At 46.7% G+C, this 17042-nt stretch overlaps 1 protein-coding gene across 2 annotated transcripts in view; it reads right to left on the bottom strand.

Moving 5' to 3' along the window:
• ENPP3 (ectonucleotide pyrophosphatase/phosphodiesterase 3) overlaps nucleotides 1-17042 on the bottom strand; it is a 221176-nt gene that overhangs the window by 180173 nt on the left and 23961 nt on the right. Inside the window, exons 1-2 of one of the 2 annotated variants that reach the window (XM_073575820.1) lie at nucleotides 16388-16489; nucleotides 2067-2157 (exon numbers count right to left, since the gene is read on the bottom strand). In XM_073575820.1, coding sequence (XP_073431921.1) covers nucleotides 2067-2157; nucleotides 16388-16411 — 115 coding nt within the window. In that variant the 5' untranslated portion in view covers nucleotides 16412-16489. Of the gene's footprint in view, nucleotides 1-2066; nucleotides 2158-16387; nucleotides 16490-17042 lie in introns of those variants that run through there. The other variant, XM_073575819.1, reaches the window with a different exon arrangement.

Genomic DNA, 17042 nt, shown 5'->3' with positions numbered 1-17042 from the left:
ATATATATTTAGACACACTTAAAGAAACAAATTATAACATAGACACAGCATGCTCTTGCCAAGAAGTTGCCCCCTCAAGTGAGAAAAAGTAATTATTGAAAATATCACGCACTTTGAGGCCAGAGAGCGGTCTACGTTGAGGGTTCATAGGTGGTCTCACCCTGCGCACATTGTCCGGCCTACGCACAACACCATCAGAGGAGGAACAATCATGTATCCTGGTAAAGTTAGGCAGAACAACACAGCCTTTCACAACTTCATTCACATTTTGTTCACTCAACTGAATGGCAGACTGTAGTACCCGCCATTTGGCACAAAGAATCCCAAAGGAACACTCCACCAGTCGCCTAGCACGTGATAGGTGCAAGTTACAAATTCAGCGCCTGTGGTCAAGGTTGCGCCGGGGATATGGCCTCATGACATTGCACGATAACAGAAAGGCCTCATCTGCCACAAGGACATAAGGGACTGAGTCTTCAGGGGACCCTGGTAGCTGGCGTGGTGGTGGTAGATCCAACTGGTTGGTGCGTACCCGCCGAGCCATTAAGGAATTTTTGAAGACTCTAGAGTCTCCCATCCTTCCATAGGCCCCAATGTCACCAATTAGAAACTTGTATTGAGGGTCTACCAGAGACAACAATACAACAGAAAAGTATTGTTTATAATTGAAGAATTGGGAGCCAGAGTTCGGAGGACTACGCACCCGGATATGTTTGACATCCAGGGCCCCAATACAATTTTGAAACTGGCAGTCCTCCTCAAAGTCCCTTGATATCCTCAACCAGTCTTCCATCCTGGGCTCGGGCATGACCACTTGATGGAGTCATGTCCAGATTTCTGTACATGTAGACCTTACTATGCCTGAAATGGTTGATCTTCCAATGAGAAACTCATGGTGGAGGGTGGCATAAGACAAGCCATTGGACAGGAAGCTGTAGAACAACATAAATTGATAAGTTTAGAATGCCTAAAGCCCAAAAACATTAGTTACATACCGACCAAACTTGAGAGGAATTGAGATAGAATAACACACACATATTTGGTTCAACAATGACTAAGTGATATGCAGTACATATTAGAGCTAACATTCTGGTGTGTAAGTTGAAACATATTTGGAGTAAGATGAGGGCATCAAAATTTGTCCAAGAAGGCAAAAAAACATACTTTAGCACACACATTATGAACATAGAGAATGTGGTTGTGTAGTACATACCGTATTGTGAGTAGAAGTCGCTCCGCTGCAGATTTCGCTTTGCGCATCCTTGTGTCCTGAAAGGTTATCCCAGGGCGCACTGTCTCCAAGAGTCGATCAAATGTGGAAATGCTCATGTGACAGTACTGTTAAAATTTCTCAGGATGCTCCCGCAGAGAAGAATAGAGGCGGTGAAAATGACCTGTTGTGAGTCGTTGCCTCAAAAGTGGATGTACCCACATGCGTCTCCTCCTCCGCGGATCCACTATCACTGGGTATGGTTGCCAAAAGCGGCGTGACAAAAGCCAGTTGAAGACAACCTGCTCAGTTGTATTGAATCTCAGACCCTCTGCCATGTTGCACAAAGAACACCAACACACCTCGTGAAAGTAAGCTCACAAATGGACAGTATGGAGGCAGCCACCTGTTTCTGAGTGTAGAAATAGGGTGCAGGCTAATGATTTAAATAGTTAGCAGGCCTCAAAACCGTTAAATGTCCATTTTGCAAGGCTGCAAGAAAATCTCGCCATACGGATTGCATACGGATACCATAAGGATTACATACGGATGCAAACATGCGCAAAATACGCGACCGCACCTGGCTTACGGATGACCTATGGAGCACTATTTAGGGGTCATTCATCCGTATTACGCCTGTAAACTACGGACCGTATTTTGCGCAGGTTAGTGTGACTCAGGCCTAACACTTGCTGTGCACTCATCTACTTTCCATACAGACCTACGCATTGGAAGCGCCCTGTCTCCCCCTTTTCTATTTATACACTAGTGTGAGCGAGCCCTAAAACAAGTAAACTCAGAAGAAATATATAATCCACCCATCTTAAAGAAAAAAAAAAATTGAGATTGTTAATACCTAATGGTCTTTCCGGTTCTTTCTCTTTCGTTTTTAGTCCCAAGCCCAAACCTAATCCGAGTGACATCACAACCAACGCAACAAGAAGCACCTGTAAGAGAAAATGAAATGTATAAATGATCTTATACAGCATGACTAATAAATATTATACAGTAATTTTTTTTAGATTATAAACTCAGCTGTACTGCTGTCTATAAAGATAGGATACATTCACAATCGGCAGATACGTTGCACAAACAAGCCTACTCAGATATATGCGTATGTTCACATGCAGCAGATTTCTTGTAGAAATTTTTGCAAGTGAAAATTAGTCCTGATCATCTACATTTGGGTTGTTTTGGCAGCGAGCATATGGATTTCTGCAACAAGAATGCGTTACATGCAAATTTGGCTGTAAATTTTATCTATCACATTAGGTTAAGTTCCTAACCTAATTTATAGAAGTCTTCTACTCATGTGCATTTTCTTGCTCTGGGTAAACTGACCTGTGATCTGTGTTTGATATCCGCAAAATATAAATTTTTCTTGTGGGTACGCTGAAGTTTATGTGCAGATTTTCTCCATAGGCTGGAGTCACACACAACGAATAAAAAATTGGTCCGATTTTAACGGTCCGAAATCGCACAAATGTTTCTTGACCAGTGATCCGTTTTTTATGCAATTTTTCTTCATTCATCCGATTTTAATCGCATATAACCATCCGTTTGACATCCGTCTGGCGAGATTTTCTCGCAGACTTGCAAAATGGACATCTAATGGAGCCCTATGACAGGTTTTCAAACACAAAGGAAAGAATAGATATAGACACATATTTTATATATATATATATATATATATATATATATATATAATTCATGCAGTTCTTCATAGCAGAATAGCCACTGTAACATTTGCCGGCTTCTGTAAATTCATTCCCCTACCCGACATGAAATGACACATGGTTTACATATAGTTAACCATTTCATTTCATGGTTTTTTTTTTATGTCTATCACTAGTAATTAGATGAGGGTTTTTGTATAAAATTTTGGAGTTGTAGGTGTTAATTTAAGGGGTTAATTCGTTGTAAAACATTGCGGGGACTCCCTGCAGCCTCAGTGACGTCAGCGGAATTCCCCGCAATTTTTTACAACGAATTAACCCCTTAAATTAACACCTACAACTCCAAAATTTTACACAAAAACCCTCATCTAATTACTAGTGATAGACATAAAAAAAAAAAAAACATGAAATGAAATGGTTAACTATATGTAAACCATGTGTCATTTCATGTCGGGTAGGGCAATGAATTTACAGAAGCCGGCAAATGTTACAGTGGCTATTCTGCTATGAAGAACTGCATGAATTATATATATATATATATATATATATATATATTGTATTATATGTGTCAATATCTATTCTTTCGTTTCATTATTTAACCTGTCAGTGTGATTTTACTGTATTGCTAAATTAATTGCCGGCTTTTTGTAAGGAACACCGGGTGCGATTTTATCGCAACTCACATATCTGGTCCGTTTGTAATCCGATTTTTTATCGCCCCCATAGACTTGCATTGGCGAGTCCGATCCGAAAATCGGTGACAATTGCAGCATGCTGCGATTGTCTTGGTCCGAGGAAACGTTCAGAAAAAAAATCGGATGATGGGAGCTGCCCCATAGAATAACATTGGGACGAATGCAATGCGATTTTTTTATCGCATTGCATTCGTCCGATTTAATCGCTAGTGTGACTCCGGCCTTAGACTAGAATTAGATGTGAAAAATCTGCAGGTAAAAAAAAAATCCATATGCGTTCCATACAGGACTGTTTCAATAATGTTTTGTCAAAGCCAAATATTAGGATGTATCAAAAACAAAGCTTTATTTAAAACAGGACATCCCAAAAAGAAAAATCTAAAAAAAAGTGGAAAAAATGCAAGTAACCTGATAGGCTTCATTCAGACATCTTTGATATTCTCATAGAAGAAAAACCGACAGTTTCATCAGTGCTTTTGATCAAAATTTCATCCAAATTTTAGCAGCGTTTGTTCCAAGATCCATCACGTTTTCTCCACCTTCTCTTATCTATTCGTCTGACTTTTGACAGAGCTATAGACTTGCATTGTCCATTATAATCCGACACTTAGGCCGGGGTCACACTAGCGATTAAAACGGTCAAATGCAATGCGATAAAAAATCGCATTGCATTCGAACCCATGTTATTCTATGGGGCAGCTCACATCATGTGATTTTGTATCGCATCCGTGTTAGCGTGGGTGGTCAGGAGCGGGAGCTCCGAGAGTGGACCCTCTGGACCGTGGCACCGAGGGACCCCGGGCGAGCTGCCAGGAGGAACCGACCCCTATACAGGGACCGTTAGGAGCAGGCCCAGGGGTTCGAGTACCACGGTAGCCGGTACCGAGAGGGGCGGCTCAGGATGGACCGGAGTAAGACTGAGACTGGAGTAGGACGGCAGGAGCACTGAAGACAGGACTGGAGTAGGACGGCAGGAACACAAGGCAGGACTGGAGTAGGACGGCAGGAACAGTGAAGGCAGGACTGGAGTAGGACGGCAGGAACACAAGGCAGGACTGGAGTAGGACGGCAGGAACAGTGAAGGCAGGACTGGAGTAGGACGGCAGGAACACAAGGCAGGACTGGAGTAGGACGACAGGAACACAAGGCAGGACTGGAGTAGGACGGCAGGAACACAAGGCAGGACTGGAGTAGGACGACAGGAACACGGGTAGCAGGACTGAGAAGCTGCTGTGAGGAGCAGCCGAGACAGGAACTGCAGGAGCAGAGTGTGCACGATGGAGCGAGGCCAGAGTGTCAGGAAACACAACGATCAGGCGCCTCCCTCAGGGGGAAGCGGCCTGATATGGCCCCGTCTGGTCAGCCATTGGTCCAAATGTGCTTCCGGGTCAGGGCACAGCCGGAGCATAAGAAGCAGGAAGGAGGCGCGGCCGCGGCCTATGGCGCATGCGCATAGCATGCAGGGAAGGCATCGGTCGCGGGTCTGTCTCAGGTGACCGCCGCGGCCGTCGGGTGGAGAGAGGCTGCGGTGTGGGAGCGGAGGGCGACTGCGGCGTGGGAGCGGAGGCCGGGTGAGTATGGCGGAGCAGTGTAACAGTACCCCCTCCCCTAAGCCGCCCCCCCCGGAGATTAACAAGAAACCTCTTGAGGATACGGGGAGCATTAATATTCTCCCGAGGCTCCCAGGATCTCTCCTCAGGACCAAAGCCCTTCCAATCAACGAGAAAGAAAGTCCTACCTCTAACCCTTTTCACAGCGAGGATGTCCTGCACTTCAAAAACGTTGTCGGCACCCACCGGCTGAGGACCAAGATCAAGCGAGGAATGGAAACGATTCAGCACCACAGGCTTCAGGAGAGAGACGTGAAAGGTGTTCGGGATCCGGAGCGAAGCAGGCAACCTCAATTTGTAGGCAACTTCGTTAATACGTCCCAGAATTTCAAACGGACCGATGTAGCGTGGACCCAACTTGTAGGAGGGCAGTTTTAGTCGGACGAATTTGGAGGAGAGCCAGACCTTGTCGCCAACACGATACGGAGGAGAATCCAACCTCTTTTTGTCTGCATAGTTCTTCATCTGATCAGCGGATCTCTTGAGTGATGTGTTGGTCTCAGCCCAAATCTTAGAAAATTCCGAGGACAAGGCATTGGCCGCGGGTACCTCAGAGGCAGGGGTTATCGGAAGAGGGACACCAGGATGTCTGCCAAAAACAATGAAAAACGGAGACTTGGCCGAAGACTCACCAGCATGGTTGTTATAAGCGAACTCTGCCCAGGGGAGTAAGCTGACCCAATCGTTCTGGTGGGCGTTAGAGAAGTGGCGTAAGTATCCCGTAAGCGTCTGGTTGGTACGCTCTACTTGTCCGTTGGACTGTGGATGGTAGGCCGAGGAGAAGTCGAGGGAAACGTTCATAAGCTTACAAAGCGAACGCCAGAACTTGGAGGTAAACTGAACCCCTCGGTCAGACACAATGCGTCGAGGTAGTCCATGAAGCCTGAAGACTTGATGAATGAAGATCTCGGCCAGCTCCGGCGCTGAGGGAAGACCGGGCAGAGGGATGAAGTGAGCCATCTTGGAAAAACGATCCACCACCACCAGAATGACTGAGCAGCCCGCAGAGCAGGGTAGGTCGGTGATGAAATCCATGGCGATGTTCTCCCAAGGAACCGTAGGGACAGGCAACGGAAGCAACAAGCCAGACGGAGATCTCCGTGGTACCTTGTTCTTTGCACAGGATGGACAAGAAGCCACAAAATCGAGTACATCTTGGCGAAGTGAGGGCCACCAGTAGTGACGTTTGATAAGATCAAGGGTCTTCTTAGTTCCGGCATGGCCGGCCAGTTTGGAGGAGTGCCCCCATAGAAGAACCTTTTGCTTGAGATTCTCTGGCACAAGCGTCTTGCCAGGCGGAGGAGTAAGCCAGTTCACTGGAGCCACGGTGATGATCCTAGTGGGATCAATGATATGTGACGGTTCCTCCGTGGATTCGTGTGGTTGGAAGACCCTGGACAGGGCGTCGGCTTTGGAATTCTTGCTGCCGGGACGGAATCGGAGCTCGAAATCAAATCGGGCAAAAAATAAAGACCATCTGGCCTGGCGAGGGTTTAGTCTCTGGGCAGACTGGAGATAGGCCAGATTCTTGTGGTCCGAGAAGATGACAAAAGGATGGACAGCTCCTTCCAGGAGGTGGCGCCATTCCTCCAAGGCCAACTTGATGGCCAAAAGTTCCCGGTCACCGATCGAGTAGTTACACTCGGATGGAGAAAAGGCCTTCGAGAAGAAGCCACAAGGGTGCAGGCGACCGGAGGCGGTTCTCTGGGACAGCACCGCCCCGGCACCAGTCGAGGAAGCGTCCACCTCGAGTACAAAAGGTCGATCGCTCTCAGGGCGATGCAGGACCGGAGCCGTGGAGAAAGCCCGTTTTAGGGACAGAAAGGCCTCCTCTGCCTCAGGAGACCAATCCTTGGAAGTAGACCCTTTACGGGTGAGCACAGAAATGGGTCTTGTGATCGCGGAGAAGTGGGAGACAAATTGCCGGTAATAGTTGGCGAACCCAAGGAATCGTTGTATCGCCTTTAATCCGATGGGGCGAGGCCATTTGAGGATGGCAGACAACTTCTCAGGATCCATCCTTAGACCAGCGTCGGAGATAATGTATCCCAGAAATGGCAGAGAGGTCTGTTCGAAGAGACATTTCTCGATCTTTGCATACAGACGGTTCTCCCGAAGACGCTGAAGCACCAGGCGGACACTCTTTCTGTGGGACGAGAGGTCCGGCGAGAAGACGAGGATGTCGTCTAAGTACACGACCACACAGGAGTACAAGAGATCCCGGAAGATCTCGTTGACGAACTCTTGAAAGACTGCAGGAGCATTGCAAAGACCGAAGGGCATGACCAGGTACTCGTAATGGCCATCTCGAGTGTTGAAAGCGGTCTTCCACTCGTCACCTGCACGGATACGGACCAGATTGTAGGCTCCTCTGAGGTCCAGCTTGGTAAAGACCCGAGCCCCTCTGAGACGGTCAAACAGTTCCGGAATGAGTGGAAGAGGGTACCTGTTCTTGATGGTAATCTCATTCAAGCCCCTATAGTCAATGCATGGCCGTAGAGTCCCGTCCTTCTTTTTGACGAAGAAGAACCCGGCTCCCGCGGGCGAAGAGGATTTCCGTATAAAGCCTTTGGCGAGGTTCTCTTGGACGTACTCGGACATGGCGGTGGTCTCCACGGGAGACAGAGGGTAGATTCTGCCCCTTGGGGGGGTTGAACCAGAAACAAGTTCAATTGGGCAGTCAAACGGCCGGTGTGGAGGGAGGACCTCTGCTTCCTTCTTATCAAAAACATCGGCGTAGGAGCTGTAAGCTGGAGGAAGACCCGGGAGGTCTGGAGGTGACCGTGGAGCGGCCGCCAGGCGGACAGGAGTCAGACAGCGAGCTTGGCACGGGTGCCCCCAGCGGAGTATCTCCCCAGAAGACCAGTCGAGAACAGGCTGATGAGTCCTTAACCATGGAAGACCGAGTAGAATGGCGTGAGAGAGCTTAGGTAAAACGTAAAAGGCTATCTTCTCTCGATGTAAGGCTCCGATTTGCAATTCCACCTCTTCAGTGACCAAGGTGACGGTCACCTGTAGCGGTTTGCCATCCACGGTGGCAATCTGAATTGGGTTAGATAGAGTGACTACAGGAATTTGGTATTTGTCTACCTCTTCCGGCCGAATGAAGTTACCCGCTGAGCCCGAATCCACGTAGGCCACCTCGGAACCACGCCTCCCTCCTGAAACCAAAAGCACAGAAATCGTAAGGGGTTGAGAGGAATCATCATCATCACCTAGGAAGGCCTCTCTTACCTGACCTAGGTGGAGTTGTTTCCCTGTCTCTTAGGACAGGTGCGGATATAGTGTGACGAATGACCGCAATAGAGGCACAGACCTTGTGCCCGTCTCTCTCTCTGACGTAACTCGGCCAACCTGAGATGATCTATCTGCATGGGCTCACCCGAAGAGAGGGAAGAAGATCCGACTGAACGTGAGCTGGCCGACTGAGCGAAAGGAGGAACTGACCTGGAGGAGCGCCTGTCTCTCACTGACTCCCGAGCGCGCTCCAGGAAGCGCAGGTCAATGCGGGTAGCCAGTGAGATAAGGTCCTCTAAGGTGGACGGGGTATCTCGACCAGCGAGTTCATCCTTTATTTTACTAGAAAGACCGCGCCAGAATGCCCCCACCAAAGCTGCGTTATTCCAGCCGAGCTCAGAGGAAATAGTGCGAAAGCGAATAGCGTACTGTCCGACCGTGAGAGAGCCCTGGTGTAAGTTAAAGAGTGACTCAGTGAGAGAGGCTAACCGGCCCGGCTAATCGAAAACCTTACGAAACGTATCCAGGAAAACCGGGAGACTACACTGATTTAAGAACCCCCTACAGAGCTTGGGATCCCGGTGAAACGAGGCGGCTTGGCGAGGCGGGGCGTCGGATGAGCAGCAGACGCAGGGGGAGGAGTCGGCACTGCAGCGGCAGCCTGGAGGGCCGACAAGCGACTATCAAAGGAGGCCATGTAGGACAAAATGTGGGTTTGAGTATCTTGCTGCTGGCCCAGCTCCTGTTGGAGACTGGCCAGCTGAGTGGCATTTCCAGGATCGGCCACCTGTAAGGCCGACAAACGGGTGTCCATCGACTTCATGATTGACATAATGCGCCCCTGATTCTCCCGTAGGAATAGCAACTCTTTCTGGGTAGCAGCCGTAGTACCGGCGGAGTCCATGGCCTGATCGTACTGTTAGCGTGGGTGGTCAGGAGCGGGAGCTCCGAGAGTGGACCCTCTGGACCGTGGCACCGAGGGACCCCGGGCGAGCTGCCAGGAGGAATCGACCCCTATACAGGGACCGTTAGGAGCAGGCCCAGGGGTTCGAGTACCACGGTAGCCGGTACCGAGAGGGGCGGCTCAGGATGGACCGGAGTAAGACTGAGACTGGAGTAGGACGGCAGGAGCACTGAAGACAGGACTGGAGTAGGACGGCAGGAACACAAGGCAGGACTGGAGTAGGACGGCAGGAACAGTGAAGGCAGGACTGGAGTAGGACGGCAGGAACACAAGGCAGGACTGGAGTAGGACGGCAGGAACAGTGAAGGCAGGACTGGAGTAGGACGGCAGGAACACAAGGCAGGACTGGAGTAGGACGACAGGAACACAAGGCAGGACTGGAGTAGGACGGCAGGAACACAAGGCAGGACTGGAGTAGGACGACAGGAACACGGGTAGCAGGACTGAGAAGCTGCTGTGAGGAGCAGCCGAGACAGGAACTGCAGGAGCAGAGTGTGCACGATGGAGCGAGGCCAGAGTGTCAGGAAACACAACGATCAGGCGCCTCCCTCAGGGGGAAGCGGCCTGATATGGCCCCGTCTGGTCAGCCATTGGTCCAAATGTGCTTCCGGGTCAGGGCACAGCCGGAGCATAAGAAGCAGGAAGGAGGCGGGGCCGCGGCCTATGGCGCATGCGCATAGCATGCAGGGAAGGCATCGGTCGCGGGTCTGTCTCAGGTGACCGCCGCGGCCGTCGGGTGGAGAGAGGCTGCGGCGTGGGAGCGGAGGGCGACTGCGGCGTGGGAGCGGAGGCCGGGTGAGTATGGCGGAGCGGTGTAACAATCCGATCCTCGGACCGAGACAATCGCAGCATGCTGCAATTGTCACCAATTTTCGGATCGGATTCCCCAATGCAAGTCTATGGATGCGATTAAAAAAAGCATGAAAAACGCACCACACGTGTGACTTGCGATTAAATCGCACAACTTCTCCAGGTCTACAGGATAGGGCATCAGGCATTGGCATTGGATGTCAATTTGATGCTTAGATGCGATTAAAATTGGTTCCTTGCCGGAAAATGGGATGACAGACGGATATCTGGCCAAGAATTCTTTGTGCGATTTCGTACCGTTAAAATGGGACCGATTTTTTAATGGTTGTGTGTGACTCCAGCCTTAGATCAATATCGGACATGTCTTTGAGATTTTGGGTGAACCACTCGGTCTCACAAAAAAATAGAATATGTGAACAGCCCCATAGACTATTATGGATAGAAATTGTACATGAGAAACTGATGTCTGAATGAGCCTTTACGGAGCATAATATTGGGTGAATTTGGTGAAAATACCAACAAGAATGCAGAAGGATGACGATTAAAATTTTGTGCAGATCTTTTCTACAACATCTGGGTGGAATTTTGAGAATTTCACCCCAAACAGATATGGAAAACAGTCTGTCTTGAGGATCTACTTTTGATGTCACAGATGCTCAGTAATGTTAAATGTGATTAACCCCTTAGTGACAGAGCCAGTTTGCAGCTTAATGACCGGGCCAATTTTCACAATTCTGACCACTGTCACTTTATGAGGTTATAACTCTGGAACGCTTTAATGGATCCCGCTGATTCTGAGAATGTTTTTTCATGACATATTGTACTTCATGTTAGTGGTAAAATTTCTTCAATATGTCTTGGGTTTATTTATGAAAAAAGCAAAAAAAAGGCAAAAATTTTGAAAATTTTGCAATTTTAAAACTTTAAATTTTTATGCCCTTAAATCAGAGAGATGTGTCACACAAATTTCTTAAAAAATAACATTTCCCACATGTCTACTTTACATCAGCACAATTTTGGAACCAAAATTTTTTTGTTAGGAAGTTATAAAGGTTAAAAGTTGACCAGTGATTTCTCATTTTTACAACAAAATTTACAAAACCATTTTCTTTAGGGACCACATGATATTTAAAGTCATTTTGAGGGCTGTACATGACAGACAGAAAATACCCAAAAGTGACTCCCTAAAAACTAGACCCCTCAAGGTGCTCAAAACCACATTCAAGAAGTTTATTAACCCTTTACGTGCGTCACAGGAACTAAAGCAATGTGAAAGGAAAAAATTAACATTTAACTTTTTTTTGCAAAAAATTTACTTCAGAACCAATTATTTTTATTTTCACAAGTGTTAAAAGAGAAAATGAACCACAAAATTTGCTGTGCAATTTCTCCTGAATACGCCGATACCCCATATTTGGGGGTAAACCACTTTTTCAGCGCACGGCAGAGCTCTCAAGGGAAGGAGCACCGTTCGACTTTTTCAACTCCGAATTGGCTGGAATTGAGATCGGATGCCATGTTGCGTTTGGAGAACCTCTTATGTTCCTAAACAGTGGAAACCCCCAACAAGTGACCCCATTTTGGAAACTAGACCCCCGAAGGAGCTCATCTACATATGTGGTGAGCACTTTGAACCCCCAAGTGCTTCACAGAAGTTTATAAACGCAGAGCCGTGAAAATAAAAAATCATTTTTCCCTCAAAAATGATTTTTTTAGCCCGCTTTTTTTTTTCCTAAGGGTAACAGGAGAAATTGGACCACAAAAGTTATTGTGCAATTTGTCCTGAGTACGCTGATACCCATATGTGGGGGGAACCACTGTTTAGGCGCATGGGAGAGCTCGGAAGGGAAGGAGTGCCATTTTGGAATACAGACATTGATGGAATGGTCTGCGGGCGTCATGTTGCGTTTGCAGAGCCCCTGATTTACCTAAACAGTGGAAACCCCCACAAGTGACCCCATTTTTGAAACTAGACCCCCATGGAGCTTATCTAGATGTGTGGTGAGCACTTTGAACCCCCAAGTGCTTCACAGAAGTTTATAACGCAGAGCCGTGAAAATATAAAGTATTTTTATTTCCACAAAAGTGATTTTTTGAGCCCCCAATTTTTAGACCCCCAAAGTTGGTAAATAGTGGAAACCCCTCAATTTTTGCTCCAACCCTAACCCCAACACACCCCTAACCCTAATCCCAACCCTAACCCTTATACCAACCCTAATCCCTAATCCTAATTCTCCCTAACCCTAATTCTAACCCTAGCCCTAACCCTAGACCTAGCCCCAACCCTAATGGAAAAATGAAAAAAATGTCTTTATTTCATTACGTTTGCCTAACTAAGGGGGTAATAAACGGGGGGGGGGGTTATTTACTAATTTTTATATTTTGTTCACTATGATAGTTTATCAGAGTGATCAAAATGAATGAATGGAATCTGCCAGCTGAAGCCTGCAGATTCCTGGCGGGCGCACTGCGCATGCGCCCGCCATTTTCTCTGGATCCAAGATGGCGGCGCCCACCAGAGGACGCAGGACCACCGGGAGGGGACCCTGGACCACGGAGAGGTACCGGGGGATTGGTTACCCTACTTCTCTCTCCTCTGATGTGCGATCACATCAGAGGAAAGAGAAATTAAATGCAAAATCGCGGCTTTTTTTTTGCGGTCACCGTTATAGGGTTAATAACGGCGATCACAAAAGCAGGGTCCGCAAAAACCGACCAGATTCAAGTTCTCTGGGGTCTCGGCTACCCCCTCCAGCCGAGACCCCGGAGAAAATCCGACACTGGGGCGAGCTATTTACTTACTCCACAGCACCGTGAATTCACGGCGATGTGATTTAAGTACCCTTAATTACCGCCGTTAAAAGGCGTATCGGCGGTCGTTAAGGGGTTAAACCCTTCTCCCCGAAGCCTGCTTTCACCATCCTGACCAAGCCAATTTTTACAATTCTGACCAGTGTAATTTTATGAGGTAACTAGCTGAAGAGCCCGGCGCTGCCCGGGCATAGTAACTAACTGTGGTTAGTTATAGCAAATTATAATTATCCTCCATCCCATAGTCCCATGCCCATATACCCATCATACATATCCACCATCCCATAGGCCCGTGCCCATATACCCATCATACATATCCTCCATCCCATAGTCGAGTGCCCATATACCCATCACACATCCTCCATCCCATAGTCCCATGCCCATATACCCGTCATACATATCCTCCATCCCATAGTCCAGTGCCCATATAACCATCACACATCCTCCATCCCATAGTCAACCATTATGACATCATAATGAGCGACGGGGTTTTCAACGTATGATGACATCAGTGTCGCCATGGCAACCATTATGACATCATAATGAGGGGCGGGGCTTGATACACACACTTTTTCCCCATTATGTAGATAGGGGCAAAATTGTTTGGTGAATTGGAATGCGCGGGGTTAAAATTTCACCTCACAACATAGCCTAGGACGCTCTCGGGGTTTAGACGTGTGACTGTGCCAAATTTTGTGGCTGTAGCTGCGACGGTGCGGATGCCAATACCGGACATACATACATACATAGATACATACACACACTTGAGCTTTATATAATAGATAACTCTGGAACGCTTCAATAGATCCCACTGCTTGTGAGATTGTTTTCGCGTGACATATTGTACTTCATGATAGTGGTAAAATGTCTTTGATATGACTTGCATTTATTTGTGAAAAAAAAGGAAATTTGGCAAAAAGTTTGAAAATGTTGCAATTTTCAAACTTTTAATTTCTATGCCCTTAAATCAGAGCATATCGCACAAAATATTTAATAAATAACATTTCCCATATGTCTTACTTTACATCAGCACAATTTTTTAAACAATTTTTTTGTTAGGAAGTTATGAGTTAAAAGTTGACCAGCGATTTCTCATTTTGCAAAACTTTTATTTATTTATTTTTTTTAGGACCACCTCACATTTGAAGTCACTTTGAGGGGCCTATATGACAGAAAATACCCAAAAGTGACAGCATTCTAAACACTGCATCCCTCAAGGTGCTCAAAACCACATTTAAAAAGTTTATTAACCCTTTAGGTGCTTCACAGGAATTTTTGGAATGTGAAAGGAAAAAATAAACTTTTATTTTTCCTTCACAAAAATATTCCTTTAGACCTAATTTCTTTTACCTTTGCAAGGGTAACAGGGGAAAATGGACCATATTGCGCAATTTATCCTGAGCATGCCGATACCCCATATGTGGGGGAAATCTACTGTTTGGGCACACGGCAGGGCTCGGAAGGGAAGGAGTGTCAATTTAACTTTTTGAATGTAAAATTTACTGGAATAATTGTGGATGCCATGTAGCGTTTGGAAAGCACCTGATGTGCTTAAACAGTGGAAACCCCCCACAAGTGACACCATTTTGCAAACTATACTCCTTTGGCAACTTATCTAGATGTGAATTGAACACCTTGAACCCCCAGGTGCTTCACAGAAGTTTATAATGTTAAGTCGTGAAAATAAAAAAATTAAAAAAACGTATTTGCCTGCAAGAAATCTTTTCTAGCTCAAAATTCTGTATTTTCACAAGGGTAACAGGAGAAAATGTCTCCTGAGTTCACTGATTACCCATATGTCATCAAAAACTACTTTTGAGGCACAGTGCAAAGCTCAGAAGGGAAGAAACGCCATACTACAGTGCAAATTTTGCTGCACTTGTTGGAGGGTGCCATGTCACATTGGCAGAGTCCTTCAGGAGCCAACATAGCAGAACCCCCATAATTGACTACATTTTACAAATTAAACCTCTCAATGAATTCATCTAGGGGTGCAGTGATTAATTTGACTCCATAGGTGTGTCACAAACTTTTATACCATTGAGCTGTGAAGATAATATAATTTTCATTTTTACCACCAAGATTGTGTGCTAGCCCCAATTTTAACATTTTCAAACTGGGAAATGGGTAAAAATGGCACCAAAATTTGTCCCACAATTTCTACTTAATGTGGCAATACCCCATATGTGGCTGTACAGTACTACTTTGCCATACGGAGAGACTCTGAAGGGACTGAGTGCTATTTGCCTCCTGGAACGCAGATTTCCATAAAATGGTTTCCAGACGCCATACAGAGCACCTCCATGGGTTTTTTCCAGAAACAAGCAGCAGTGGATGTTGCTGAGTGAAAATTGCAAACTCCCATTGTTGTGACCAGTACGTTATGCCCCGGGCCGTACTGGCCATCTGGCAATTCTGGCAAATGCCAGAAGGGCCTGTCTGGTCATGGGCCGCCGCGCGTGCGCAGATGGGATCTCGGGACCCAGCTCTCGAGAGATGAGATTTCAGATCTCATCTCTCGAGAACTGGGTCCCGAGATCCCATCTGCGCACGCGCCGGCGGCCATTTTTTTTTTTTACCGGCACTTCAGCGCACGTATACAGGGAACTGAGGAAATGCTGGGGCTCTGGTCTGTCGAACAATGTCGGCAGAGCCCCGGGCATCGATGGGCACACAACGCCGCACCGGAGGCACCCGCAGCACCGGCCTCCAACCGCCGGACAAGTGGAGAAACCTGACACCAGCACAAGACTCTGCAGCAGCAACGGCACACATCGGAGCCCCCCCTCATCCCTGAATGCGGCCTGCAGCATCACTCCACGCCTGCCTCCTCCAGCAGCGAGCCTGGGACCCCGCTACACCGCAGCCACCAACCCTGGTAAGCAATAAGATGCAAGGATTATAAGAGGCACCACCATTTTATTAAAAAATATTTTTTTCTTATTTTTCTCCTCAAAAATTGTGGTGCGTCTTATAATCCGGAGCGTCTTACAAAGCGAAAAATACGGTATTTCCCATACGTAACTCAATGTTGGAAAAAAAATCTCAGCACAAGCTGTCTGGTGTGATTTAGAGACCAGACTAGTGCATGTAAATAGCAAGCAGCAGAATGTCACCAGCTCAGTAGCCCCCAAGGATTTGACAGAAACATACAGGTAAATGTGAGAGATTAATGTACTGAAAGCACAGAATCTACATGAGTTGACAAATATTAAGTTGTTTCAAATAATTACTTGTAAAATCAAATTAATATTTAGAAGACATGCAGTTTTAAATATTTCATGACTTTACTTACAATCACTATACAATGTATATCAACCAGTCTGTTGTTACTTATGTTGTACATACAATAACACAAAGTAAAGTCAACTTACGGGAGGATGGTAATGATAACCCATTGTCTCCTCTGCATTCAGACTTCTATATCATTCTTCCTGTGTGTCTTACTAAATTGTCAGCTGAGATTAGGTAACATGTAAATTGTTTTAATCAGGGAGTTGTCAACTGCAAGAAGGATCAAATTAAAACACTTGTACATAAGGCAGGGTCACACGACCTTAGAGTTTATCATCAGACAGAATCGGGCCAATTATGCAAATGAAAATCTGGTTAAACTCTCATGTGTAATGTCATCCGAGCGTAGTCAGAGATTTTCCATGGACTCATTGACATGCATGGCCGAATGTGATCCAAATATTGGATCACACTCTGGCATGCGGCAATTTTTTCCTCAACATTGTCTGTGCGAGGAAATATGAATGGCCCCTGTGGTACAGCAAAGGGAGTTTTGCTGGATGGGAGATACATTTCTCCCAGCAGGTTAATGTTTGGCCGGGATTTTCCCTAAAGACAAGGACCTGCGATGATATCATGGTCAAGTGATCAGCCCATGTGATGCGTACCTCACCTGTGGGAGGGGTTATGGGCTATGGGTTGGAGGTTGGTGTTTGGCACATGGTGAGTGTGTGTGGAAAATACAGGAACTTGGCTGGAGTTAGCCTGAATTTGTTTGCAGGATTACCCGGGCTG

This window comes from Dendrobates tinctorius, unplaced genomic scaffold, assembly GCF_039654945.1.
Source record: "Dendrobates tinctorius isolate UK_male_01 unplaced genomic scaffold, ASM3965494v1 ptg000046l, whole genome shotgun sequence".
NCBI lineage: Eukaryota > Metazoa > Chordata > Amphibia > Anura > Dendrobatidae > Dendrobates > Dendrobates tinctorius.
The sequence above is the reverse complement of the archived record's forward strand: the minus strand, read 5'-3'. Positions and strand labels throughout refer to the sequence as shown.